At 47.4% G+C, this 27,958-nt stretch overlaps 1 protein-coding gene across 2 annotated transcripts; it reads left to right on the forward strand.

Moving 5' to 3' along the window:
• The first annotated feature begins 1,682 nt into the window (after window positions 1-1,682).
• On the forward strand, window positions 1,683-14,318 carry CELA3B (chymotrypsin like elastase 3B). 2 transcript variants are annotated; one of them, XM_082230548.1, is made up of 8 exons: window positions 1,683-1,737; window positions 2,824-2,909; window positions 5,307-5,404; window positions 7,016-7,150; window positions 8,058-8,194; window positions 9,126-9,268; window positions 12,964-13,116; window positions 14,248-14,318. In XM_082230548.1, the coding sequence occupies exons 1-8, from the start codon at window positions 1,698-1,700 to the stop codon at window positions 14,263-14,265; spliced, it is 810 nt and encodes a 269-aa protein (XP_082086674.1). In that variant the 5' UTR covers window positions 1,683-1,697; the 3' UTR covers window positions 14,266-14,318. The 2 variants fall into 2 exon arrangements, with proteins under 2 accessions (XP_082086674.1, XP_082086673.1); XM_082230547.1 differs by lacking the exon at window positions 1,683-1,737 and having other exon boundaries at window positions 2,741-2,909.
• Window positions 14,319-27,958: the final 13,640 nt, after the last annotated feature.

The raw sequence follows: 27,958 nt of genomic DNA on the forward strand, positions 1-27,958 counted from the left end.
TTGCTTTCATTTTATGGATCAGTGGTCTCGTTAGATAGTAAAAATCATGTTAAATGGCTGCTTTGGGGGTTGTTTTTAAAAGTCTGGAACGGATTAATCCGTTTTGCATTCCTTTCTATGGGAAAGCACGCCTTTCTTTTGGAACGTTTTGGTTTTGGAGCGGACTTCTGGAACGGATTAAGTTTGAGAACCAAGGTACTACTGTATCCTAAAGACACCATCATCTCTGCCAACCTTCATCCCAAGGAAACTGAACTCTGGGAAAGCTCCTGGAGACTGCTTGGCGATTGGGGTGGCTCATATATAACCTGGAGTCCAGACCGAAGAGGAGCCTGTGGTTGACAAATGCCATTTTAATTCACAGCTGTTGCCTATTTTACTAGTGATCTCTGCAAAAGCTGGGAAGTTTCTCTCCCCCCCCCCTTTCATGCTTCTGCTGGCGAGTTTAAAAAAAGCAGCATCGCAGCACCGCATATTACCATTAATGGCCATGAAAATCAGACTGCTGGGGTTTCATTTCTAAAACCCAAGGTGTCTCTGATTAAACCCGCTGAGAGGAAATGCCTCAGGGTGCCTTTGCGGGTCTTCTTGTGCCCAGAGGTGAAGGCAAGGCACTCTTATTATATTCAGAGGCAATCTTTTCCTGGACAGTTCACATCTTCAGAAGCTGATGTCCAGGACTGAGCCCTGAGCGGCGCTTCGAGAAAGATTTTCCTATCGTTCTAGGAACACAGAAGCATGCCCTGTACTGAGACAGGGTCCATTTAACCTAATACTGTCTACACAGGTTGGCAGCAGCTCCCCAGGACGGGGACATTTGAAAAACTTCCTGGATATGCTGTGGAGATACTGCTTCCTTCTAAAAATAAGGTAGAATTATAGAATTGTAGCCATTCTTAAGGAAATTAGCCCTGAGTGCTCACTGGAAGGACAGATCCTGAAGCTGAGGCTCCAATACTTTGGCCACCTCATGAGAAGAGAAAACTCCCTGGAAAAGACCCTGATGTTGGGAAAGATGGAGGGCACAAGGAGAAGGGGACGACACAGGACGAGATGGTTGGACAGTGTTCTCAAAGCTACCAGCATGAGTTTGACCAAACTGCGGGAGGCAGTGGAAGACAGAAGTGCTTGGCGTGCTCTGGTCCATGGGGTCACGAAGAGTCGGACACGACTAAACGACTAAACAACAACAACAAACAAAGAGTTCGAAGGGACCACAAGGATCATCAAGTCCTGGGAATGCGGGAATCTTTCATCCAAAACAGGACTTGAACCCACAGCCCTGAGATTCAGAGTCTCATGCTCAGATCTGAATAAAGATCTGATCTGAATAGAAACATAGGAACCAGCCTTATCCCAAGCCAGACCCTTGGACCAACTGCTTCAGTGTTGCCCACACTGGCTGGCAGCATCTTTGTACAATTTCCACCGGCAGCTGTCCCTGGAGGTGCTGGGGGGGGGGAGAGACCTGGAACCTTCCCCACTACAGACAGCTGCCCTGACCTCCTCCTGCTACCTTAATGTCCCTCTGCGCTGGGAAAAGAGATATGTACCGGGTGCCATGCAGGTCCAAGGCTGAACAGTGCCCTTGGCGGCTCCTGCAATAGCTAGGAACCAGCCCACTTGGAGACAGGGTGGGTGGTATTTAAAGGCTGTGCCGCTCATTCTCGCTCTCCCAGACGGTCGCTCGCGCCACAATGTGGAGGCTCCTCGTCCCATTCCTGTTGGCAGCTGAGGGTAACGTCCACACCCCGCATGCAACCTAGAAGCCCACCTCCTCAATTCACCTGAGACCACCACCATGCCTGTAGTCATTTTTCATACTGGGCCTCCCCCCGCTTGGTGGACTGTGGTCTTGAGGGTATAAACGTAGCAGTATAATGCAGAGTCCCCTGTTTGGTTTGAGAGCAGAAATGCGGGGAAACGCGTCTGCTTTGGCCCTGATTCCAGGGGTTTGGAGCCAGTTGCAAAGCTAGCATCGGGGTAAGGTAAAGGGTAAAGGGACCCCTGACCATTAGGTCCAGTTGTGACCGACTCTGGGGTTGCGGCGCTCATCTCGCTTTATTGGCCGAGGGAGCCGGCGTACAGCTTCCGGGTCATGTGGCCAGCAGGACTAAGCCGCTTCTGGCGAACCAGAGCAGCGCATGGAAATGCCGTTTACCTTCCCGCTGGAGCGGTATCTATTTATCTACTTGCACTTTGGCGTGCTTTCGAACTGCTAGGTGGGCAGGAGCAGGGACCAAGCAACGGGAGCTCAACTGCTGACCTTCTGATGGGCAAGTCCTAGGCTCTGTGGTTTAACCCACAGCGCCACCCGCGTCCCTTAGCATTGGGGTATTTGAGGCCTAATCTGGAGCCACCCTGGCTTCAGACCCTCCAAGTGTCCCTATTTTCCAGGGACAGTCCTGGATTTACAGAAGCCGTCCTGGTTTCTGACACAATCCCGGAATGTTCCCCTTTTCCTGTCCTTATTTTCATCGGAGAAATGTCAGAGGATATGGAGTTATCCGACCCCCAGTAGGGAAGGGGGTTTCCTTTGGGGTGTTTTTTTAAAAGTTTAACGTTTTATCATGTTTTTATATATATGTTGGGAGCCGCCCAGGGTGGCTGGGGCAACCAGGTCAGATGGGCAGGTTATAAATTCGGGGGGGGGGGATATAGAATAGGATGTCCCTATTTTCATCAGAGAAATGTTGGAGGGCATGTGGGTTACCTTCCCCGCCTTGCAGGCAATCGCAGGGAAAGTGAAATATGCAGGAGGATTTCGGTAATTTTCATCAATGACCCCCCCCCAACACAAACTGCCTTCCTCTCTCTCATCAGTCTATGGCTGTGGACAACCTTCTTATGCCCCCACGGGGAGAGTGGTGAACGGCGAAGATGCCGTGCCGTACAGCTGGCCCTGGCAAGTGAGTACCTCCATGGGGCGGGGGAGCATTGCCTAGTGGTGTCATCGCACCTTAGTGTTCGAGGTGCGCAGCCTGGGAGTCATTTTGGACTCACAGCTGTCCATGGAGGCGCAGGTCAATTCTGTGTCCAGGGTGGATGTCTACCAGCTCCACCTGGTACACAGGCTGAGACCCTATCTGCCCGCAGACTGTCTCGCCAGAGTGGTGCATGCTCTGGTTATCTCCCGCTTGGACTACTGCAATGCGCTCTATGTGGGGCTACCTTTGAAGGTGACCCGGAAACTACAACTAATGCGGCAGCTAGACTGGTGACCGGGGGCGGCCACTGAGACCACATAACACCGGTCTTGAAAGACCTACATTGGCTCCCAGTACGTTTCCGAGCACAATTCAAAGTGTTGGTGTTGACCTTTAAAGTGCTAAACGGCCTCAACCCAGTATACCTGAAGGAGCGTCTCCACCTCCATCGTTCTGCCTGGACACGGAGGTCCAGCTCCGAGGGCTTTCTGGTGGTTCCCTCATTTTGAGAAGCAAAGCTACAGGAAACCAGGCAGAGGGCCTTCCCGGTAGTGGCGCCTGCCCTGTGGAACGCCCTCCCATCAGATGTCAAAGAAATAAACAACTACCTGACATTCATAAGACATCTTAAGGCAGCCCTGTTCAGGGAAGTTTTTAATGTATGACATATTAGTGTATTTTTGGTCTTTGTGGAAGCCACCCAGAGTGACTGGGGAAACCCAGCCAGATGGGCGGGGTACAAATAATAAATTATTATTATTATTATTCTAGACCTGGGAAAGCGAAAGGCTGACTGGAGCAATCGGGGGGGGGCACTGGGGAAACTCCCCTACGAGGAACAACTAACGGGTCGGGAGACTTTTCATTTTAGCTGTGGTCACATCCGCATAAAGTTCGAAGTTTCTTCCTATTGTTATCCATACAACCATCCTGTGAGGTAGGCCAGGCTGAGAGAGAAAGCGATTGGCCCAGGGTCACCCCAGTGAGCCAGTGTGGTGTAGTGGTTAAGAGCGGTAGACCCGTAATCTGGTGAACCGGGTTCGATTCCCCGCTCCTCCACATGCAGCTGCTGGGTGACCTTGGGCAAGTCACGCTTCTCTGAAGTCTCTCAGCCCCACTCACCTCACAGAGTGTTTGCTGTGGGGGAGGAAGGGAAAGGAGAATGTTAGCCGCTTTGAGACTCCTGAAGGGGAGTGATAAAGCAGGATATCAAATCCAAACTCTTCTTCATGGCCTAGTGGATATTTGAATCCGGGGCTCTGAAGTCCTCATCCAGCCTTCTTAACTGCTATCACACACAGCAACAGTCTGGAATCGCCCACCGTCCCAGACCTCTTGAGAAGGTGTGGGGAGCCTCTGGCTAACTAGATATGGCTGAACTACAACTCCCATTATCCCTGTTGGAGGCAGAATCGGTTCAGCCTCCAAGTGGACTCAGCATGTGCCCCCCCTGGCACATGCCCCGACCCAAGCACAACACTTGCCCTGTTCCGGGCACTGGTAACCCATGCTACGCCACTGACTGGGGCTGCTGGGGGCTGCAGTTCAGCGGCAACTGGGCAGCTGCCCCCGTTCTTGAGGAATGGAGCGGGAAAGGGCTAGGAAAGTCCTTACAGGAAAAAATATTGAAATATACATTTATTAAGAAACCAGAGGCCTTTCTTCTTGGAATAACAGGTTTGGAATTGCCCAAGAAAGATGTTAAATTATTTTTGTATGCCACAACGGCTGCCCGAATATTACTTGCTAAAAATTGGAAAACACAAGAACTACCAACAGTGGAAGATTGGCAGATGAAGATGATGGACATTTCGGAGCTAGCTGACCTGACTGGAAGAATCCACGACCAGAAAGAAGAGGAGTTTCAAGAGGACTGGAGGAAGTTTAAGGACTATTTGAATAAATATTGTAATATAAAAAATTAGAAATTACTTGAAAGAAACAAATAGGCCTAGGATTAAACTAAGTTATAATTAAATAAATGGGATTTAGAATGTTAAGAAAAGTGCATAAGATGGACTATAATTGGAAATTGTTTTAGTTTAGTAATGATATTGGAAAGCTGTTACTTTTAATTACAAGGAAACTCAGAAGGGAGGGATTTGAGGAAGTCAACCAAGATGTTTAAAAGGTTGGATTTGTGAAGAATTAAGTTTGTTGTTAATGTTTATCTTTGTTCCCTTTTTTCTTCTTCTTTTTCTTTTTCTGTTTTTGTGTATCATTTTGCTTTGTGGTTTGTGTTATCATTGTGGAAAATCTAATAAAAAAATTATTTTAAAAAAAGAAAAAAGGAAAGTCCTTTTAGGTGGGGAGCAAAGGAGAAGACCTCCCAGCCTGGCCAGATCTCAGCTCCTCCATCATCTACGCCCTCTTCTACAGGTCTCCCTGCAATATGAAAGCGGAGGACAATTCCACCACACCTGCGGAGGGACACTCATCGATGCCAACTGGGTCATGACGGCTGGACATTGCATCTCGTAAGTGCGGTCTCTCTCAAGGCGTGCCGGAGTCAAGCACTGAGCACACCCATGAAACGGGGGTAGGAACCCGGGGGCCATGTGGTCAATCAACGAAGGGCCACATGAACTGCTAGGAGGGCCTAGCGGGCAGGGTAATGGATTTGACGCATACCTTGGTACCTTGAGACCACACGGGCAATCACCCGAGAGTCGCACGGCAGCGGGTGGCAGCGTCAGAAGGGAAAGCGGGGGAAGGAGCAGGTATATTTCTTTAAAATTTGGATTGTAGAGTTGGAAGGGACCCTAAAGATCATCGAGTCCATCCCCCTGGAATGCAGGAATGTGCAGCTGTCCTAGACCTGTGCACTTGGTGTTATCAGCGCCATGCTCTAACCAAGTGAGCTATGCTGAAACGTTTACAGTGGTACCTTGGTTCTCAAATGCCTTGGTACTCAAATGTCTTGGTTCTCAAACGCCTTGGTTCCCAAACACCAAAAACCCGGAAGTAAGTGTTCCGGTTTTCAAACGTATTTCAGAAGCCAAACGTCCAATGCGGCGGTTGGCTATTGTTTCCGGGGCACCTGCACCAATCAGAAGCTGCACCTTGGTTTTCAAACATTTTGGAAGTCAAACGGACTGGCACTTTTGTTTTTTAACTTTAATTTTAATCATCTACAATGCTGTCTTGTTTATTTATAGTAGGGTACATTGATTATTATTATTATTATTATTATTATTATTATTATGGGATGTGGGTGGCGCTGTGGTCTAAACCACAGAGCCTAGGGCTTGCCGATCAGAAGGTCGGCGGTTCAAATCCCCGCGACAGGGTGAGCTCCCGTTGCTCGGTCCCTGCTCCTGCCAACCTAGCAGTTTGAAAGCATGTCAAAGTGCAAGCAGATAAATAGGTACCACTCTGGTGGGAAGGTAAACAGCGTTTCGTGCGCTGCTCTGGTTCGCCAGAAGTGGCTTAGTCATGCTGGCCACTGCTGTCTGCAGACAAACCTGGCTCCCTCAGCCAGTAAAGCGAGATGAGCACCGCAACCCCAGAGTTGTCCGAGACTGGGGCCCCTTTACCTTTTTACATTGATTATTGCTTTCATTTTATGGATCAGAGTTCTCGTTAGATAGTAAATAACATGTTAATTGACTGTTTTGGGGGTTGTTTATAAAAATCCAGAACAAATTAATCCATTTTGCATTATTTTCTATGGGAAAGCATGTCTTGGTTTGGGAACGCTTTGGTTTTGGAACGCTTTGGTTTTGGAACTGACTTCCGGAACGAATTAAGTTTGAGAGCCAAGGTCCCACTGTACTTCATAAAATTTGATTGTATAAAATGCCTCACAATGGCTTACAAAGTAGATAAAACGGTAACATTTTACAAAAAAGAGCAGAAATAATTTTAAAACGTCAGAAAGGTTTTTTAAAAATAGACTTAAAATCAGATTAAGATTCACACTGACTTTCCAAAAGGGCTTGTCTAAACCAGAGTGTTTTTGGCAAGCGCTGAAAAGAGTATGGCAAAAGCGCCGGCTTGATCTTCAATAGGCAGGGAGTTCCTACAGTGAACTTACATTCCAGCCACAGAAAAGCCAGAGGGTTTTTAACGCACCTCTCTCTTCTCAGACCATCCCGCAAATACAAGGTGGTTCTGGGTGAGTACGACCGAAACAAAGAGGAAGGCCCAGAGCAGCACATCCTGGTGAACTCAGAGGACATCTATGTGCACCCTGGCTGGAACGGCAACTGCGTGGCTTGTGGGTAAGCGGAAGGAGAACTGCTTATCTTTTTTCTTATATGAAAATGATACACTGTTGGTATTTAACACCAAGTAAAATTGCTAATTTTTACGGGTGGCCCTGTGGGTTAAACCACAGAGCCAAGGGCTTGCCGATCAGAAGGTCGGCGGTTCAAATCCCCGCGACGGGGTGAGCTCCCGTTGCTCAGTCCCTGCTCCTGCCAGCCTAGCAGTTCAAAAGCACGTCAAAGTGCAAGTAGATAAATAGGTATCGCTCCAGCGGGAAGGTAAACGGCATTTCCGTGCACTGCTCTGGTTCGTCATGCTGGCCACATGACCCGGAAAAACTGTCTGCGGACAAACGCCGGCTCCCTCGTCCAATAAAGAGAGATGAGCACCGCAACCCCAGAGTAGTCCGTTATTGGACCTAACGGTCAGGGGTCCCTTTACCTTTACCTAAAATTGCTAAAATGTACAAAACAAGTTCAAATTTGTGTTGGGAATGCAAAGAGAAGGAAGGTACTTTTTAAATCATTTTATCGTTTTCTTTAATTCATTATACCGTATTTTTCGCTCTATAAGATGCACCAGACCATCAGACGCACCTAGTTTTTGGAGGAGGAAAACAAGAAAAAAAATATTCTGAATCTCAGAAGCCAGAACAGCAAGAGGGATCGCTATGCAGCGAAAGCAGCGATCCCTCTTGCTGTTCTGGTTTCTGGGATAGCTGCGCAGCCTGCGTTCGCTCCATAAGACGCACACACATTTCCCCTTACTTTTAAGGAGGGAAAAAGTGAGTCTTATAGAGCAAAAAATACAGTATATCATTTCCCAGGAAGCCTTTAGCCGTGTACATGGCCACCACATATGGTAAACAGTACCCTCCTTCCCTTTGCATTTTGAACACAAAACCTCCTCCTCCTCTTTCAGGGATGACATCGCCTTGCTGAAGCTTTCTCGCAGCGCAGAGCTCAACGACAAAGTGCAACTGGGTTGCATCCCGCCCCCGGGAGACCTGCTCCCCAATGGATCCCCCTGCTACATCAGCGGCTGGGGGCGCCTCTACAGTACGTGACCTTATTTATTTACTTGTTGCATTTCTCTCCCCCTTTTTTTGAACCTCTGAGGAACTCCAGGGGGCAAATGTGGTACTCCAACTTCCTGTTTTATTCCTACAACAACCTTGCAAGGTAAGTTAGACTGAGAGCAGAGGCATAGGAAGGTCAGGTGGTACCTGGTGTGGAAAATTTCTTGCCACACCCCCCCCATTGATTTTTATTTCATTTTTTGCCTGCAAAAATGGTTTTACATTATTTCATATTTTCTTACAAAGGAATAATAATAATAATAATAATAATAATAATAATAATAAACTTTTATTTATATCCTGTCCTCCCCAGCCAAAGTCGGGCTCAGGGCGGCTAACATCAGAGACATAACATTGGTATAAAATCAAACAACTATTAAATTACCCCCTAAAAACATGTCAAAATCAAATTAAAGTCTAATTAGATGGCTTTCCGCTGGGTTAGGGTTGGGAACAGTAAGCGCTCCACTGAATTTAAATTTCAGCCTTCCCGACATAGGAAAACAGGCAAGTAAACAGCTATTTTCGTGGAGGAGGGTCAAAATATTAACCAATATGCATGAAATTTCACATATAGATATATAATCCCTAGTGTAGTAAGATAAGACCTTTGGAGCAGGCTTTTTTTTTTTAAGTGTTTTATGAACCACCCTAGTAGGGCAGTAATTGTTCCTTGATAATTTGTCACCCCCTCCATAATGGAACCTGAAACTGTTCTTAATCTGAAGCACCACTTTAACTAATGGGGCCTCCTGCTGCCACTGTGCCGCCGGAGCACGATTTCTGTTCTCATCCTGAAGCAAAGTTCTTAACCAGAGGTACTATTTCTGGGTTAGCGGAATCTGTAACCTGAAGCGTCTGTAACGCGAGGTACCACTGTATTTCCCAAAACCCCTTCCCTTCTCTTACAGCTGGCGGGCCACTCCCCTCCATCCTTCAGCAAGCCCTGCTCCCGTCGGTGGACTACGCCCACTGCAGCCAGCCAGACTGGTGGAGCTACACCGTGAAGGAGACAATGGTCTGCGCCGGGGGAGACATCCGGTCTGGCTGCAATGTCAGTAAACCGCAAAGAAGGGGCTGGCACTCTATAAGGGACCAGCGGTGCTATTGCCCCAGAGGATGCTGAGTGATGGAGCCCCATCTCCAGCTATCCTGGGGGCAAGACAGTGGAAGGCAGAAAGGGCTGGTCATAGAACTATAGTACTGTAGAGTTGGAAGGGATCCTGGGGGGCACGAACCACCAGCCTTCTGGTTAGCAGCCACTGAGCCACTAGTGTTCCCAAGGAGGGAAATGATTTCCATAGGAGGATGCCTTTTTCCAGATTGTTTAAGGAAACATTGAGGGACACGGGTGGCGCTGTGGGTTAAACCACAGAGCCTAGGACTTGCCAATCAGAAGGTTCGCGGTTCGAATCCCCACGATGGGGTGAGCTCCTGTGGCTTGGTCCCTGCTCCGGCCAACCTAGCAGTTCGAAAGCAAGTCAAAGTGCAAGTAGATAAATAGGTACCGCTCTGGTGGGAAGGTAAATGGCGTTTCTGTGTGCTGCTCTGGTTTGCCAGAAGGCTTAGACATGCTGGCCACATGACCCGGATGCTGTACGCCGGCTCCCTCAGCCAATAAAGCCAGATGAGCGCCACAACCCCAGGGTTGGTCACGACTAGACCTAATGGTCAGGGGTCCCTTTACCTTTTATGGAAACATTATAGTATATAGTACAGGCATGTCCAACCGGTTGATCGCGATCGTGGGGTGTCCCTAGCCAATTCCGGTCAATCGCGTGATCCTGATCGACTGGCCCAAAAATAAAATTAATAATAATAATAATAAAGCTCAACAACTTTGGGCCTTTCTCCCCCAACTTTGCTGATGGCCCCCCACAAAAAGCTCAACAACTTTGGTCAAGGTAGATCACTGCCAGTTCCAACGGGTAGATCACTGCCAGTTCTTTTTATAGTGGGAGTAGATCACAGTCTCTTGTGAGCTGGCCATGCCTGATATAGTATATTATACTATAATATTATGGTACGATGAACTCATGAGCAGGATTTGAGCTACAAGCAACAGAAGGAGTTAGATTATAATATTGTGGTTCTGATTTGATAGATAGAAGACAGGGTGCAGCAGAAGGGATAAAACAACAAGTCCGTGGAGAACGGGGTGGGAAGTCGAGAAAAATAAAAGACAAAATTGTGTTTTGACTGCATGTGTTAAAAATGTTGAAACTTAATGAAATATAATTGGGGCGGGGGAGGAAGGAAGGATTTCCAGAGGAGGCACTGCCTATAGGAAACGGGCATACTATTTATTTAACAGCACGTTATTTCCCCTAAAGAATGCAGGGAACTGTAGTTAAGGCTGCTGGGAACTGCAGCACCGCAAGGGGGGAACTACGGTTCCCAGGATCCTTTTGCGGCAGGGGGGAGCTGTGTGCTTTGCAATGTACGGTAAGGATGCAAAGCCAGTCTTTTGCACAAGAACACAGCAAAGGGTCTTGCGGCACTTTGAACCAGGAGCCCGGAACCCCTTCTCAACTGGGTGGCACCACATTCCCTTCTGGGCAACTTCCTGGGGGTGCCCTGTGCCATTGGTGGGTGTGGCCAGAGGCAAAGGTGGGCGGAGCAATAAAGGTCAGATTTACTTTTGAACTCTAGCATTGTAGAGTTGGAAGGGACCCTCATGGGTCCTCTAGTCCAACCCCCTGTGGGGCAGCAATTGCACCCAAGACTAGTTTCTACAGGGACTGATTGATTCATTTGGTGTTATTCATTTTGCAATCTTCAGCTCGTGGGTGGTATATGAATTTAATAGATAGTATACAAGTTCTAATGATCTACCCTACTGCAGAGCTACAGACCGGTGATCAGCTTTCTTTTAAAAAAAAATTAAAAATGATTTATGCCTTTCAGATTTATACATTTCACTAATTTTACAATCATTTTAACATTTCCAAACTGACAATTAAATATAAAATATTGATAGATGCAAAAGAAAGAGGTTTTTCCCTGCGGGATATGAAACTATACTATGAGGCAGCCTGTCTTTGCTGGTTGAAGGAATGGATGACATTAGAGAATTCATGTATTCTAGATTTGGAAGGTCGTGACAATATTTTTGGTTGGCATGCATATTTATGGTATGAAAAGGCGAAAGTTCATAAAGGATGTACCGTATTTTTCGCCCTATAAGACGCACTTTTTCCCCTCCAAAAATGAAGGGGAAATGTGGGTGCGTCTTATGGGGCGAATGCAGGCTTTCGCTGAAGCCTGGAGAGCGAGGGGGGTCGGTACGCACCGACCCCTCTCGCTCTCCAGGCTTCAGGAAGCTATCCGCTAGCTGTGGGAGACCCAGCTCTCCCAGGGCTAGCGGAGAGCTTGCCTGCACCCAGAAGCTTGGGGCGCGCTGAGCTCCGCACGCCCCAAGCTTCGGGATTAGCGCAGTGCTCCGCTAGCCCTGGGAGAGCCGCGCGGCTCTCCCACGGCTAGCGGAGACCTTGCCTGCACCCAGAAGCTTGGGGCGCGCTGAGCTCCGCACGCCCCAAGCTTCGGGATTAGTGCAGCGCTCCGCTAGCCCTGGGAGAGCCACGCGGCTCTCCCAGGGCTAGCGGACTGCTTGAGCGCACCCAGAAGCTTGGGGCGTGCGGAGCTCCGCACGCCCCAAGCTTCGGGATTAGTGCAGCGCTCCGCTAGCCCTGGGAGAGCCACGCGGCTCTCCCAGGGCTAGCGGACTGCTTGCGCGCACCCAGAAGCTTGGGGCGCGCTGAGCTCCGCACGCCCCAAGCTTCAGGATTAGCGCAACTGTCCGCTAGCCCTGGGAGAGGCGCCCAGCTCTCCCACGGCTAGCGGAGACCTTGCCGGCACCCAGAAGCTTGGGGCGTGCTGAGCTCCGCACGCCCCAAGCTTCGGGATTAGCGCAGCGCACCTGGGGGGGAAATAAATTTTTTCCCCTTTATTTCCCCCCCAAAAAACTAGGTGCGTCCTATGGGCCGGTGCGTCTTATGGGGCGAAAAATACGGTACAGATCATATATTGGGGGGGGTATAGAGTATGGGATAAATGCAATAATTTATTCGAGGCAAAAGCACCACTTTGGCTCTCACCGTTGGAAGCTGTAGCGGTAAAAGAAACGAATATGATAGAAGGGTGGACAACTTACAGAAATTTATTAAAACAAGAGGGAGGAGGGAGGAGAATATAAATTAAAAGGCTTTATTTGTTTTTTCTTTTTATTACTTTTCCAAATTTATAACAAATATAACACAACAATAACAAAACATATTAAAAAACAAAACAAACAAACATATAAAACTTCTTGCTATTAAAAATCCAAATTACTTTTCATTGTTAAGTGACTTCCTCGAATCCTTCCTAACTGATTTTCATTAAATCTCATTTTAGCAATTTTCCAATATCCACTTTCTAATAAAATTAACTTATTCAAATTACTAACTTCCTTTCTTCTCATAATATTCTCAATCCATAGTATTATACCATTCAACATACTTTAATCCTAAACCAATTTAGTACTTGCAAGTATTTCCAATTATATTATATTATAATATTTAGCTAAATATTCCTTAAATTTCTTCCAATCTTCTTGATGTTCCTCCTCTTTCTGATCGCGGATTCTTCCAGTAATAAATTAAAAGACTTTAAGAAATTATCAGGGAAGTTAACAACATGGATCTAATATCATCATTTGAACGGGGTGCAGCTTTTGAGATCCTTTTCACACCTTGCCTATTATTTCAGGGTGACTCTGGAGGCCCCCTCAACTGTCGGGCTGCTGATGGGAGGTGGTACGTCCACGGGGTGACGAGTTTCGTCTCTGCCTGGGGGTGCAACACCTTGAAGAAACCCACCGTCTTCACCCGTGTCTCTGCTTTCAACAACTGGATTGAAGAGGTACGTCCTGCATGCAAGGGATCTGGCGGGGCGCCAGATCGTTCTTTTACAAATAATTATAATTGATTGCTTCGACTGGAGGTAGAGGGGAGAACTTGGAGGTCTGCCAGGGCTTTGGCAGGTCATTGGGTGACTCCCTGTTTGAAATCAAAGGTGGAATTTTACATCAGAAGAGTTGAGAACAAAGAAAAAAGACCTCTCCAGAGTAACTCCGAGTCAACAAAGGAGATCAGGAATAATTAATATGGACATCATATTTGAGAAAGGAATAATCGGTGGAAATTAAAACCTCACACAGGGAGAAGAAACGAGAACTTCATTTGCGAATTTACAAATTACTATATGTGTTGATAAACGGGACACAGGTGGCGCTGTGGGTTAAACCACAGAGCCTAGGACTTGCTGATCAGAAGGTCGGCGGTTCGAATCCCTGCGACGGGGTGAGCTCCCATTGCTCGGTCCCTGCTCCTGCCAACCTAGCAGTTCGAAAGCACGTCAAAGTGCAAGTAGATAAATAGGTACCGCTCCAGCGGGAAGGTAAACGGTGTTTCCGTGCGCTCCTCTGGTTCGCCAGAAGCGGCTTAGTCATGCTGGCCACATGACCCGGAAGCTGTACGCCGGCTCCCTCGGCCAATAAAGCGAGATGAGCACCGCAACCCCAGAGTCGGCCATGACTGGACCTAATGGTCAGGGGTCCCTTTACCTTTATATGTGTTGCTGCGAATTGAAGTTAATCATTGTAGCTGTGGAATAAGGGGTTTTATCAATAAAGGGTTGTATTTAGTTTGAGTAATAATGTGGAGGCAGAATTAAAGGGAATCGGACCCTGAAGTACAGCACATGGGAAGCCACCCCAAATTTATAATTGGCTATGTAATTGATTTGGTTTCCTAATAAGCCAATGGCCAATTTAGTCTTGTATCTGGTCCTCACAGTGGCCAGCCACCATGCACTTAAAGCACATGGTTCCCCACTCCAATAATCCTGGGAACTATAGTTTAAGGATGCCAGGAACTGTAGTTCCCTGGGTTCTTTCTGGGGAAGCCCCACGCTTTAAGCATATGGCGTGGGTCTGCCCAAAGATCTCTGGCACATTTCCTAACTCTGCAACTCTCTTTTTTTCCCTTGCAGACCATTTCCAGCCATTAATGTCAAGCAGCAGCAACTGCAGCCAAATCCTTTCCTTGCTGGATTCTTCAGAATAAAAATTTAAAGATGCACTTACCTGCCTACCATCTCTTTCTCTCTCTCTCACCTTTGTTGCTTCTCTGGGCCAGCCCTACTGTTAGGCAAGTGAAATATACTTGGAGTTGAGAGTGGATTTCATGGTCTTTATTCAGCTCATAGTGGTGAGGAGGAATGGAAGTTCCCCCAGAATGTCTGCTTTATATACATTATTTACACAATGGGCCCCACGTGATTGGCTAATTCTGGGGTTCTCCTGTAGGCCAATCAGGTTGCAGATTCACTTCCTTTTTTAAAAAAATGATATTTATTAAAAAATTTAAAATTACAAAGAAAAAAAGAAGGAAAAAACAAGAAAAAGAGAAAAAGAAAGACAACAGTAGATAAAAGTAACAATTAAACAATACAAATCAATAGAAACCAAAATCAAAAAGAAAAAACAAAACACACAATACAACACAATCAAAAAACAAAAATATACAACAAATTTAAAAACAAATCCAATATTCCCAAATCCTTAACTTTCATTAACTTATTTCATCAACCTCCTCACACCTCCCTTTTTTGTATTCTAGTTGTTAATTATCTCAGCAAATCCTTTCCATCTTTCGCAATATTCTGTCATTAAATTACCTTAATCTATTTTAACCTTATCTTACCATAAAAAACCCTAAAACTTAAAACTTAAATCTTACTTATACCGAATTCTTTTAACCATAACATATTCTTACATAATTCTTTTTAACATTTCTGCTAAAGCCAAATAATTTCATTCCAACATTTTTCTAATACTCATTAATTTTATGATACTTTTCTAAATTAATTTTTAAAACTTTCTTCCAATCTTCATCCATCGTCTCTTCTCCTGGTCTCAGGTTTTGTCAGTCCTTTCTGTCCCATCCATCTAGTCCATCAACCTGGTGACCTTATATCCGAGGCTCTTAGGTCTTTTCCATGTACCTTCCGCAGGTCTACTTTATGTTTATACCTGTACTTTACTTTGTCTTCTGCTCCTTTCACTCTGGGAGACTCCAACTTGACAATATTTTTGTCCCTTCTCGACAAGTCAACCCCTTTTCCATAGTCAACACTGAAATCCACGCGATATTTAAAGGCATGTTTCAAGGCCCCTCCAAAATTAGGGGCCCCCACAGCTCCGAGCTCCCCCGGCCTAAAGCCAGACTTGAAAAGTCAAAACATCTCTGCATAGGTGGGTCCATCCAGCCCCCCATTTCCAAGCCAAGAGAACTCCATCTCTCCAAGTCTGACTCTTTCCAGGTTCATTCATCAAGTCCAACGACTCATGTTCCTGCTGGGCCACAGCTCCCTCCATCTCTGCCACCCGAGGTCCAGCAACAGCCTCCTCCCTCATCTCATCTGTCAAAGCACATTCCTGGATTAATTCCTGAGTGGGTTCTATATAGGTACCCACTGCCTGTCCAAAATTTCCTATCGCAGCTGTCATCAAATCCATTTTCTCATGTAACTGTTCCAATAAAGCACTTGTCTTGCAAAAGGCAAGCACCAAAGCCTCTGAGCACATTCTTGTTCAAGGTCGAAGTCTGGTCCCACGATCTTTAATCTTTTACAGCTGCAAAACTCCCCAGTTCGACTTTAAAAAAAGTTTCACAAGCTCCCTCTAGGGGAAGCAATTTCTATTTGTATCCGTCTTTTTTTTCTCCTCTTTTTTTTTTTAAAAAAAGGCAGATTTAGCTACAAAGTTTTCCTTTTTCAGATATTTTGTCAATATTTTGTTCCTTTTAAAAGCGAAAGGGAACAATGGAATCAATATGTTTCTATTCTTTTACCTATCTGTCAAAAACGTTTGTCCATAGTCAATGAACTTCTCCAAAACGCCTGTCTTGACACCCCACTCCCAGGTTCAAGACGGTGGAAAATTACCTTTCTTTACTCTCTCTTCTGCAGGTTTAAACAGTCTAAAAAAGATTCCCCCCTCTTCTCCTGCTTCCAAGAGGGGTTCAGTAATTTTAAATGATGAAAATTTAGTCCTTTACAAACAACTTTCTGAACTCTAGCTTGCCGTGTCTTTGCTTCAATCTATCTACAAAAAGCGGAAGGCGGACTTCCTGTTTAGATCTTCCCGCTTTCGGTGCCTAATTAAAAAATTTCCACAGTCCAATTTTGCCGTTCTACTCACGGGCAGTTGTTTGAAATCCAATTGTCCACAGGAAAAAGTCAGCGCTCTCCGGCAACAGCAATGCGGCTTCACTCCGTAAAAGAAGCAGTTGATTCAAAGCACCGTGCCACTCACCCCACGTCGCTCCGGATCCCCAAAACAGGATTTCCCCGCGAGTGGAGGGGGCGCAAAGGTGCCAGCCGAATCCCACATCCACAGGCTTCTCCCACCTGTGGTTTTTGATGGGTCTCCACCTCACCGTGGCGGTTCAGACCCTATTTTCCACGGAGCGGGTTCCTCCCAATCGGAGGAAATCCGCCATTGCCAGAGGCGCCAACCTGAAAGTCCCAGATTCACTTCCACCTGGAGCTGAATTGGGTAGTTCCTGTGGACCAATCAGACTGCTGCATTCTGGATTCTATTGTTCTAGGACCAATCAGGCTCCTGCATTCTGAATCCCATTGTTCTAGGACCAAACAGACTGCTGCATTCTGGATCCTATTGTTCTAGGACCAATCAGACTGCTGCATTCTGGATCCTATTGTTCTAGGACCAATCAGACTGCTGCATTCTGAATCCTGTTGCTCTAGGACCAATCAGAGTGCTGCATTCTGAATCCTATTGTTCTAGGACCAATCAGACTGCTGCATTTTGGACCCTATTCAACTCAGTACATAGCAGCAAGGCAAGCTGCTTCAGGCAGCAAATTCTGGGGGTGACACACTGGATCACAGAGCTTTCCTACAGTTTGCTGAGGTGCTTTGGAAGAGCGATTCAGCTTCCAGCCCAGTCACCTTCAGCAGAGACGGGTTTAGGGGCGCACAACTGCGATGCTGACATTGGGTGCCGCAACAATGACTTAGAAAGGAACACAAGAGGCGGGGGGAGGGGGGGCAAAGTTTGGTGTATTACAGAATGCTGCTGGAATTTGAAAGCCCAAAGTCCATCCATGCCTTCTGCACAAGGAGTGGGGAAGGGGGGGGTCAGTCAGGCACATCTTGTCCTTCCCTTCAGCTGGGAAAATGTCTGACAGTCACTGAGGCAGAGGGTGGTCCATCAGGATAAGTGAGGGCACCACCAACCCCAATGTGCCCTCTGCCAGCCCTCACTGGCCCGCCCGAAAACACATAACTTCCCCTGAAGAGTTGCAGGAACTGCATCTACCCCTGCACCAAGCTACAATTCCCAGCACCCTTAAAGGTAAAGGGACCCCTGACCGTTAAGTTCAGTCGTGGACTACTCTGGGGTTGTGGCGCTCATCTCGCTTTATTGGCCGAGGGAGCCGGCGTACAGCTTCCGGGTCATGTGGCCAGCATGACTAAGCCGCTTCTGGCAAACCAGAGCAGCGCACAGAAACGCCGTTTACCTTCCCGCCGGAGCAGTACTTCCCGCCGGAGCAGTACCTATTTATCTACTTGCACTTTGACGTGCTTTCAAACTGCTAGGTTGGCAGGAGCAGGGACCGAGCAATGGGAGCTCACCCTGTTGCGGGGATTTGAACTGTCAACCTTCTGATCGGCAAGCCCTAGGCTCTGTGGTTTAGACCACAGCTTCACCTGCAACCCTCTACCCTTAACAAACAATAATTCCCAATATTTGAGGCGGTGGATGTGGTTTAAATGTGTGCTTTAAATGGGATGTGGGTGGTGCTGTGGTCTAAACCACTGATCCTCTTGAGCTTGCTGATCAGAAGGTCAGCGGTTCGAATCCCCGCAACAGAGTGAGTTCCTGTTGCTCTGTACCAGCTCCTGCCAACCTAGCAGTTCGAAAGCACGCCAGTGCAAGTAGATAAATAGGTACAGCTGTGGCAGGAAGGTAAACAGCATTTCTGTGCACTCTGGTTTCCGTCACGGTGTCGCATTGTGCCAGAAGTGGTTGAGTCCTGCTGACCACATGACCCGGAAAGCTGTCTGCGGACAAACGCCAGCTCCCTCAGCCTGAAAGCAAGATGAGTGTGCAACCTCATAGTAGCCTTTCTGGACTTACCTTTACCTTTAAAATGTGTGCAGAATGCACTTTAAATGTATGGTTTGGACCTGTCCCTAGCATTGCCCTTGCATAACTGCCCAGGCAAGGAGGAGGATGCCTGGGTGGGGCAGGGGTTATGGCAGATGAGAAATGGCCATTCTCAGATACAGTGGTACCTCTGGATGTGAATGGGATCTGTTCCAGAGCCCCATTCACATCCTGAAGCGAACATAAGACAAGATTGCTCGTCTGCGCGTCGCGATTCGCCGCTTCTGCGCATACTCGTGACGTCATTTTGACTGTCTGCGCATGCGTGAGCGGTGAAACCCAGAAGTAACGCACTCCATTACTTCCGGGTCGCTGCAGCGCGCAACCCAAAAATACTTATCCCCAAGCTACTTCAACCCGAGGTATGACTGTACAGTGGTACCTTGGTTCCCAAAATTAATGCGTTCCTGAAGTCCGTTCCAAAACAAAGCACGCTTTCCCATTAGAAAGTAATGCAAAAACGGATTAATCCATTCCAGACTTTTAAAAACAACCCCCAAAACAGCCATTTAACATGAATTTTACTATCTAACGAGACCATCGATCCATAAAATGAAAGCAATAATCAATGTACTGTACTATAAAATAAGACAGTATTGCAGATGATAAAAAGTTAACATTAATTTTTCCCCCCTTACCTGCACTGATGATAGTTATTGTTTGGATGGGGGGCTTTTATCCATTTCCGCAGTCACTCCATCAATCAATCAGTAGCTGAACTGGGTTCCACACAGTCACAAAAACAAATGAACCGAAAAAGCCTCGAAAACAAAAACGCAAAATAAACAGCAAAAACAAAAGCGCCAAACTTAATCCTTTCCGGAAGTCCGTTTGACTTCCGAAATGTTCAAAAACCAAGGCAAAGCTTCTGAGTGGTGCAGGCGCTCCAGAAACAATAGCCTACAGCTGCGTCAGACGTTTGGCTCCTGAAAAACATTCGAAAACTGAAACACTTGCTTCTGAGTTTTCAGCGTTTGGGAACCAAGGCGTTTGAGAACCAAGGTACCACTGTTCACTGAAGATTCCTGCACAATATCAACAGGTAGGACGTTCCAAAGCACCCTAAAAGCTTGAGTTCTGACAAATGTGGAATAAGGTTGCAGGTTCAGTTGCTGGCAGCAACTCTAGGTAGGGCTGGGAGAGACTACCTGCCAGAAGCCCTGCAGAGCCACTGTAAGTCAGTGTGGATAATACTGAGCTATGATAATTTTAATAATAATAATAATAATAATAATAATAATAATAATAGTAATAATAAATAAAGGGCTTCAAATGTCAACACCAACACTTTGAATTGTGCTCGGAAACGTACTGGGAGCCAATGTAGGTCTTTCAAGACCGGTGTTATGTGGTCTTGGTGCCCGCTCCCAGTCACCAGTCTAGCCACCGCATTCTGGATTAGTTGTAGTTTCCGGTCACCTTCAAAGGTAGCCCCACGTAGAGCGCATTGCAGTAGTCCCAGCGGGAGATAACCAGAGCATGCACCACTCTGGAAAGAGAGTCTGCGGGCAGGTAGGGTCTCAGCCTGCGTACCAGATGGAGCTGATAAACAGCTGCCCTGGACACAGAATTAACCTGTGCCTCCATGGACAGCTGTGAGTCCAAAATGACTCCCAGGCTGCGCACCTGGTCCTTCAGGGGCACAGTTACCCCGTTCAAGACCAGGGACTCCTCCACACCCGTCTGCCTCCTGTCCCCCCAAAACAGTATTTCTGTCTTGTCAGGATTCAACCTCAAAGCTAGATGGCCCAAGGGTCAGACTCAGCATAAGGCAGTTTATTTTGCTCCAGTTTAAATTTGCCCTTTATCTGAGCGGCAGAATCTTACTTTATTTTTAATGAGAGCCTGTAACTCTGTGGCCGAACCCCTACTTTACACACAGAAAACCCGGTAAGATGTTAAGTCCGTCATGATTCACCAGGCAAGAGATTTTGGATATAATATACAGTTGGCAGCATAAGAATGATTTGAAATTTACAGCGTGCTACACGCTGGAAGAAAATTACACAAAGGTGATGTGCCGTTGGTACTTAACACCCAGTAGGTTAGCGATAATGTGTAGCACCAATTCGAATGTATGTTGGAACTGCAAAAATTGTAAAATTGTAAAAAGATAAAGGAATTATGGGAAATGATATATAACGAATTAAAGCAAATGTTCAAAATAACATTTGTTAAAAGACCAGAAGCCTTTCTCTTAGGAATTCTAGGTGCAGATATACCGAAAGATTTGAGAAAACTATTTATGTCCGCTGCTAGGGCTGCAATGATGCTGCTTTGCCCAGCGGTAGAAAGAGGAGAAGACGCCGAAAAATCGGGTCCTCCCTTAAAGAGGGCCCGTGTTGCGGTGGGACCTGGCAACCTAACTCTGTGTTGTGGGTGGGTACGTTTGGATAGCCACAATACCCGATTGGTAGGTCCCTTGATGGAGGGTTCAATCAAGCCAATGGGACGCAGGCTAAATGGATCAAGGGACCTATTTACAGTGGTACCTCAGGTTACATACGCTTCAGGTTACATATGCTTCAGGTTACAGACAACGCTAACCCAGAAAGAGTGTTTCAGGTTAAGAACTTTGCTTCAGGATAAGAACAGAAATCATGCTCTGGAGCAGTGTTTCCCAACCACTGTTCCGCGGCACACTAGTGTGCCGTGAGATGTTGCCTGGTGTGCCGCGGGAAAAATTTAAAAATTTGAAAGATTTTTTTTAAAAAAAGTCAAATTTTCGATTGGGGCGCCGTCACTAGATGACCTCTGGGGTTCCCTCCCTCCCTCCCGCTCTGCGCCTCCCTCCTCCTCCTCCTCCAGGGAGGCCCTTCCTGGCTCTCGGCCAAGGCTTGGCGGCTGCCACTCACTCGCTCGCTCGCCCACCCGTCCCTCCATCCCTGCACCCGGCCTCTCCCCCTCCGTCCCCGGCGCGGGGGCTGCCGGGATCCGTAGTCCCCTCGCCCTTGGGCTCCGCGCCCACACGGGGTGCGCGAACTACGTTTCCCAGCATGGCCTGGCGGGCCGGGCGTTTTGTTTGAAGCGCTCTTCTCCCGGCCATGGAATGAGCGCGGCGGCGGCGGCCGGGCGGGCAGGGGCTCTTCCGCGCAGACCCCGCGCAGCCTGCCTGCGCCCCTGCGGAGATCGGGCGGCAGGATGGAGCCCGGGGATCCCCGCGGAGGCGGAGCGGCGGAGGCGGAGGCGGAGGCTGCCCCCCAGGTAGGGTTGCGTCGGGGTTTTTTTATTTTTGCAATGCTGCATCCGCGCCGGAGGGGACGCATCGGACCGCGGGGAGACCCCTTGGCGGGCGTGCAAGGCAATGCATGTGTGCAGGCGTTGCATGGAGTGCAGTGCAATGCAATGGCAACGTGGCGCCCTGCATGCATGCATGCAACTTCCACCGGCGCTCCGGACTTGGCAGGTGAGGGGGGTCCCCAGTGGGCGGCAGAGAGAGCCAGGAGGGCGAAGGGGAGCCGGGGGGGAGCAGCGCTGCTCCCCGAGCCGAGCCCTGGGGGAAACTTCGGCGTCGTTGCACCGGGTGTTGGAAGCGGAGGCTGGCGGGGGCCCCTCACCTGCAAAACCTGGTCGCCTCTCATATATTTCGTGCATTGCATTCATCGCCCGCTTTCTCCTCCAAGGAGCTCCCGGGGGCACGCGTGGTTCTCCCCGTGTTATCCTCGCAACAACAGCCCTGCGAGGTGGGTCAGACGAGTGGCCCAAGGGAGCACCCAGGGATTGTCCTGGCCAGGTGGGGTGATTTGAACCCTGCTCTCTGCCCGGTCTTCGTCCTCATTTAGCCCCCACATGTGCATGACTGTGCATGACTGAGGTTTCCCCCCCTCGTCTTGGCTATGGTGTGAGTCTGTGCTGTTAATTAATGGGGTTCTGCCTTTGGAGAAGATGAGCCAGCCCTCAAGGAGGTGATTATGTAATTTGCTAGCAATTCATGTCCCTCCCGGCGTGACGCTGCGCGCTGACGTCACGGGGCTGTAATGGTGGTGTGCCTCGAGATTTTTTTCATGAAACAAGTGTGCCTTTGCCCAAAAAAGGTTGGGAAACACTGCTCTGGAGGTCCCGTTAGCTAAAGTGGTACCTCAGGTTAAGAACAGTTTCAGGTTAAGAACGGACTTCCAGAACGAATTAAGTACTTAACCTGAGGTACCCATGCACGTGACCCAGAGCTTCCTCTTTCGGTTCGTACATCAGAACACCCACCCACCATTCCCTATATTTAGGGCTTGTGCGCGTGACCTTGCTAGGCCGTCGTGTGTCATCTGTCGTTGGGACAGGGGCACGGCAGGAATTTTCCCTACTTTGGCTGATTGGCTGTTGCCATTTGGGTTTCGCCTGATGCGTAGCAAATCGTCACAACTTGTAAGGTTGCAGATAGGCTCTGGTTCAGGTGATAGGGATGGGAGAATGCTCTCGCCATCCCTATGTGAAGGGTATTCCGTTAAAGGAATCCACAGGACAACCCTGTGATGGGGTTGTGCCCATGCCTGAGTCCAGGGGGGCATTTGGGTGGTGGAGATAGCCTGCTCCCGGCTTTCTGCTTATCCAGGTGTTCACCCTAGGCTGACCTAGGCTGGTGCCCTGGGTCAGCGCCACCTGCAAGGGTGCAGGGGGCTAGTTGAACCAGAGCCTATGTGTTAAGTTGTGGATGAACATATCAGATAACACAGTGATTCTTCAGACAGCTCTTGTTTATTCACAGACCCAGGACAGGACAGAACTGAAGGGTTCAACTAGCCTGCTTATATAGAGCTCCACTACAACGCAACAGTAACAACTTTCTGAAACTATCCAATCACTGAATGTCACTTTCAATTCCTTATTTGCATATGTGGACCTGAGTGAAAACTATCTCCAGTATCCCCCTGCTGTCCCAGGGTGAGAACTTTAGTACGTAACACTATGCAACCAGTCACTTGCTGTAATCAATAAAGTTGTGGCCTAAATTCTGCCAAAAACCAAAGCAAAATTTGAGTCTTGTGTGAATTTATTTAAGGGGGAGGTTGAAAGGTCTCAACACGCAAAAGCAGACTGGCAGATGAAAGTATCAGAATATGCAGAGATGGTGAGACTGACAGGGAAAATCAGAAATCAGGACTATCGAAACTTCAATAGGGAATGGGACAAATAGAAGCTGTGCTTAAAAGAAGACTCTAATCACTTGAGCTCTTTGGCAGGCTTTCAACAACTCCTGCAATGTTACAGAGACTTTGGAGCACTTTAATGCGGAGAAGTTATGATATACACTTGATTTATCAAGGACCCACGGAGGGGAGGAGGGAAGTCCTAAGATGCAGAAGAATCTTGTTTAAATTTGAAATTTTAATTTTTTTAATGTGAGATTTGTTTTGTAAAACCAATAAAAACCATTAAAAAATAAATACATGCAGCTGACCCTGGGCCTTTCGTAGACACAGCAGAGGGCACACTCCCATGGATGCTCCCAGTATGCTCATTTCCCACCCGGGTTAGAAGGAAAACCCAAAGTGTTTCCAAAGAGAGAGGGCGAAAATTATCTGCATATCATTTTCCCCAGCCTGCAGCCAGCAGGTCATCAATCAAGGTCTTGCATCCAGCCTTGGCCTTCCCCTGGCTTTTATCGGCACCTTGAGAACGTGGCGGTTGGGTTGGCGGTGGGGTTTAGTCCTTGTGCAAAAATGTCTCTTTTTGAACAAGGGTTAATTGTTAACAGATTCCAGCTGCCCCAGACACCTGTTCTCCTTCTCAAGGGCAGTCACCTTCGTGGAAAAATAATTTTTAATTTTTCCAGCTCTTACGACAGAAGGAGAAAGCGGATCTTGGATTCCCACACCCCTGCCATCGGGGGCTTATTTTCTGCCCCAGAATGCCAAAGTTGTAGCTGAGTAGAAATTATGAACTGTTCTTCTTCTCACTTTTTCTTTCTAAAATGCCATTGCCAAAATAAGATAAGTCTTTTTTTTTTTAAACCAGCCAGAAACAACTCCTTAAAAGACTTGCTGCAAGAGGGAGGTTTCAGTACAAAGGGACTTGTCTAATTTTAATTATTATATTTTATTATATATATTTTATTATTATATTATATTATAGGGACCACAAGTGTCATCTAGTCCAACCCCCTGCAATTCCCGAATTACTGCTTTAAATGTCTTTATTACATATTTAAAGTGCTTTTTTCTGGGGGTACACAGAGGTGTGCATACCCCTAAACATTTTGTGAATCTTTGTACAGTGGTACATCGGTTTACAAACTTAATCCGTTCCGGAAGTCCATTCTTAAACCGAAATCATTCTTATACCAAGGCGCACTTTCCCTAATGAGGCCTCCTGCCACCGGTGCCCTTCCACTGTTCGAATTCCGTTCTTAGACTGAGGTAAAGTTTGCAAACCAGGACACTACTTCCAGTTTTGTGGAGTTCGTAAACCGAATAGTTCACAAACAGGGCTTTTTTTAAACCGAGGTACCACTGTACTTTTGTCCATTTACTGTATTTATTTCCCCCGATTTGAACTATAAATTGGTGTTCTTCTTGAGTCAAAATGAGAGTACCACTAAACATTTTTTAAAGAAAAAAGCATTGCATATTTACAGTATCATGTCTATATCCTCCAAGGAGCTGAAGGCAGCAGACATAGTTCTCCTCCACCCAATTTGCCAGGTCACCCAGCAAGTTTCATGGCCAATTAGGGATTTGACCCCTGGTCTCTCCTAGTGCAACCCTTACACCACTACTCCACACTGTCTCTCAATTTCTTTCAGGAATATATTCCAAGGAGTAGGGGGCCACCACACAAAAGGCTTGCTTCCAGCATCACTGCAGGGATGCTGACTAGAAGGTTCTTGAGGTCCTTTTGCACTCTGCAGTTCTACGATTCCTCACCCCAAGAGCGGGTAGATTTTTTCCATTCCATTGCCTGGCTGACCCCCCCTCAAATGGCCTTGGCTGCTGGCAACAAGAGAGTTCAACACCTGTGCAGGGCACTCAAACTTCCTGGTGCTGATAAGGAGGAGTATTAAAAGTTTCGCAGCACCTCTAAGCAACTCCCAGTCAAGATGCTCGCGCTGTTGATACCCGTTCTGTTGGTGGCTGGTGGTAAGAATCTCTTTCTCCCTCCCCCCCCCTCTCTCTCTCTCTCCACCATCATCAAACCTTTATTGGCATCACATACAAACATTCAGACTAAATAGGCCAGTGCAATCTCATCACCATTTCAACAGTACAGTTATTTGCCAAAGGGAAGAAGAGGCAAGCAATCTATTTCAACTCTGTGCGTCTACAGCAAGGGCAGGACCCTGTAGCGTACTTCGGTGACAAAAAATCAAATGGAGGAACTTAGCTACTGTCTTGGTATGCTCCTGGTCTCTCCCCTGTAATAAGAAGTGTATAACCTCTGTCTCTGGTTTCCATGTTGGAATACATGTTGTTGTTTAGTCGTTTAGTCGTCTCCGACTCTTCGTGACCCCCTGGACCAGAGCACGCCAGGCACTCCTGTCTTCCACTGCCTCCCGCAGTTTGGTCAGACTCATGCTGATAGCTTCGAGAACACTGTCCAACCATCTCGTCCTCTGTCGTCCCCTTCTCCTTGTGCCCTCAATCTTTCCCAGCATCAGGGTCTTTTCCAGGGAGTCTTTTCTTCTCATGAGGTGGCCAAAGTATTGGAGCCTCAGCTTCAGGATATGTCCTTCCAGTGAGCACTCAGGGCTGATTTCCTTCAGAATGGAGAGGTTTGATCTTCTTGCAGTCCATGGGACTCTCAAGAGTCTCCTCCAGCACCATAATACAAAAGCATCAATTTTTCGACAATCAGCTTCTTTATGGTCCAGCTCTCACTTCCACACATCACTACTGGGAAAACCATAGCTTTAACTATACGGATCTATGTATATGGAATACATAGATGGTCTAAAAATTGTTGGTGGAGATCATCATACGTTTTACATTTAAGGGCCATGTGAGCTAGAGTTTCCACCAGGTGGGCATTGCATGGGCAGATCCTATCTCCTTCTGCCATACCTGCAAACCTACCCCAAAGGAGGTTAGAAGGATTAGAATTGAACCTAGCCAGCGAAAAAGCCCTTCTTTCTTGCAGGTTAAATAAAAATTGTAAATAATTAAGGTTAAATTCCTGAGCCCAAGGGAGTCGAAAATAAAGAGGGGAGCATGTTTCTTCCGCAGCTGAGATTAGTTCCTGGCGATCTATGTCCCATATCCTAGTTTTTAATATGGCCTTGGCAATTGGGAAAGCCACAGCACCCAAGAGATCCTCACTCTCTCTCTCTCTAACATAAACCAATAAGAAAAGTCAGTGCTTCCTTTTTTCCTAAAAAAAACCAAAACGTTTAGGGGTACTTTAATTTTCCTACTCATATTGAAATACTGCCCCCCCCCAATGAGGCCAAACTTAGATTCACCAAATGTTTAGGGGTATGCATCCCCCCGGCGTCCCCCCAGAAAAAGAAAGCTATGCTGGATCCGGCCAGCGACCCATCCAGTCCAGCATCGTATTCTCACAGTGACCAACCAGATGCCACTATTTTGCAAACCCGCAAGTAGGATTCAATCACAAGAGCCACTCTCCGCTCCAGCAGGTTCCAGCAACTGGGATTCTGCCTCTGTGATGGCAGAGCACGAATTTGCCTTATAAAGCCACGAATTTGCCTTGCAAAGCCATCCAAGGTAGTGACCATCGCTGCCTCCTGTGGCAGGGAGTTCCATAGGTTAGCTACATGCTGCGCAAAGGACTTTCTATTATCCCTCCTGAATCGTCCAGCATTCAGCATGCATTGAAACAACTTCTTGCCGTCGGTCTTAATCTTTCTCTTCCTCTCATCCTGCTCATGCAATGTGCGAGAGCGAACAGTTCGCCCCACCCTGCCTCTAATCGTACAAGAGGGACTCCTTTTCTCTCCAGCACTTCCCAAACCAAAACAGGGACAGCCTTTGCAGCATCCTGTGTTCAAAACACGGGCGCCCATAATTGCCCCATAATTGCCCCACCCTTGACTCCACTTGGCCATGACTTAGCCCAAGATACTTTGCCGCTTGATGCAAAGGACAAGATGCCCTAGGCTACCTTCCTGCCAGCTGGCTGGACCGGCAGCCTAGAATCACAGAGTCCTAGAATTGTAGAGGGGGATAGGGACCCTGTGGGTTATCTAGTCCAACCCCCTGCAATTCAGGAATACGCAGCTGTCCCATACGGGGATCGAACCTGAAACCTTGACAAAGACCGGCATCCTTTCATTTAGACATCCTTGATGCAGATATTCCGAAGGAACTGAGAAAGGTATTCATGTATGCAACTACTGCCGTGAGAATGTTAGCAGCTAAATGGTGAAAAGGAGATAAAATACCAACTAAAAGGGAGTGGCAGGTTAAATTATTTGAATATAGTGGTACTTCAGGTTACAGAGACTTCAGGTTACAGACTCCGCTAACCCAGAAATAGTACCTCAGGTTAAGAACTTTGTTTCAGGATGAGAACAGAAATCGTGTGGCGGCGGTGTGGCGGCAGCGGGAGGCCCCA

Source organism: Podarcis vaucheri (assembly GCF_965113315.1).
Source record: "Podarcis vaucheri genome assembly, chromosome: 7".
Classification (NCBI taxonomy): domain Eukaryota; kingdom Metazoa; phylum Chordata; class Lepidosauria; order Squamata; family Lacertidae; genus Podarcis; species Podarcis vaucheri.

Excerpts from the sequence above, each read along its gene's own strand:
- CELA3B (XM_082230547.1), top strand. The coding sequence starts at position 2,781 with ATGACCCCCCCCCAACACAAACTGCCTTCCTCTCTCTCATCAGTCTAT. Across the intron at positions 2,910-5,306 it reads CGTACAGCTGGCCCTGGCAA|GTCTCCCTGCAATATGAAAG; the intron begins GTGAGTACCTCC and ends CCTCTTCTACAG. Across the intron at positions 5,405-7,015 it reads ACGGCTGGACATTGCATCTC|ACCATCCCGCAAATACAAGG; the intron begins GTAAGTGCGGTC and ends CTCTCTTCTCAG.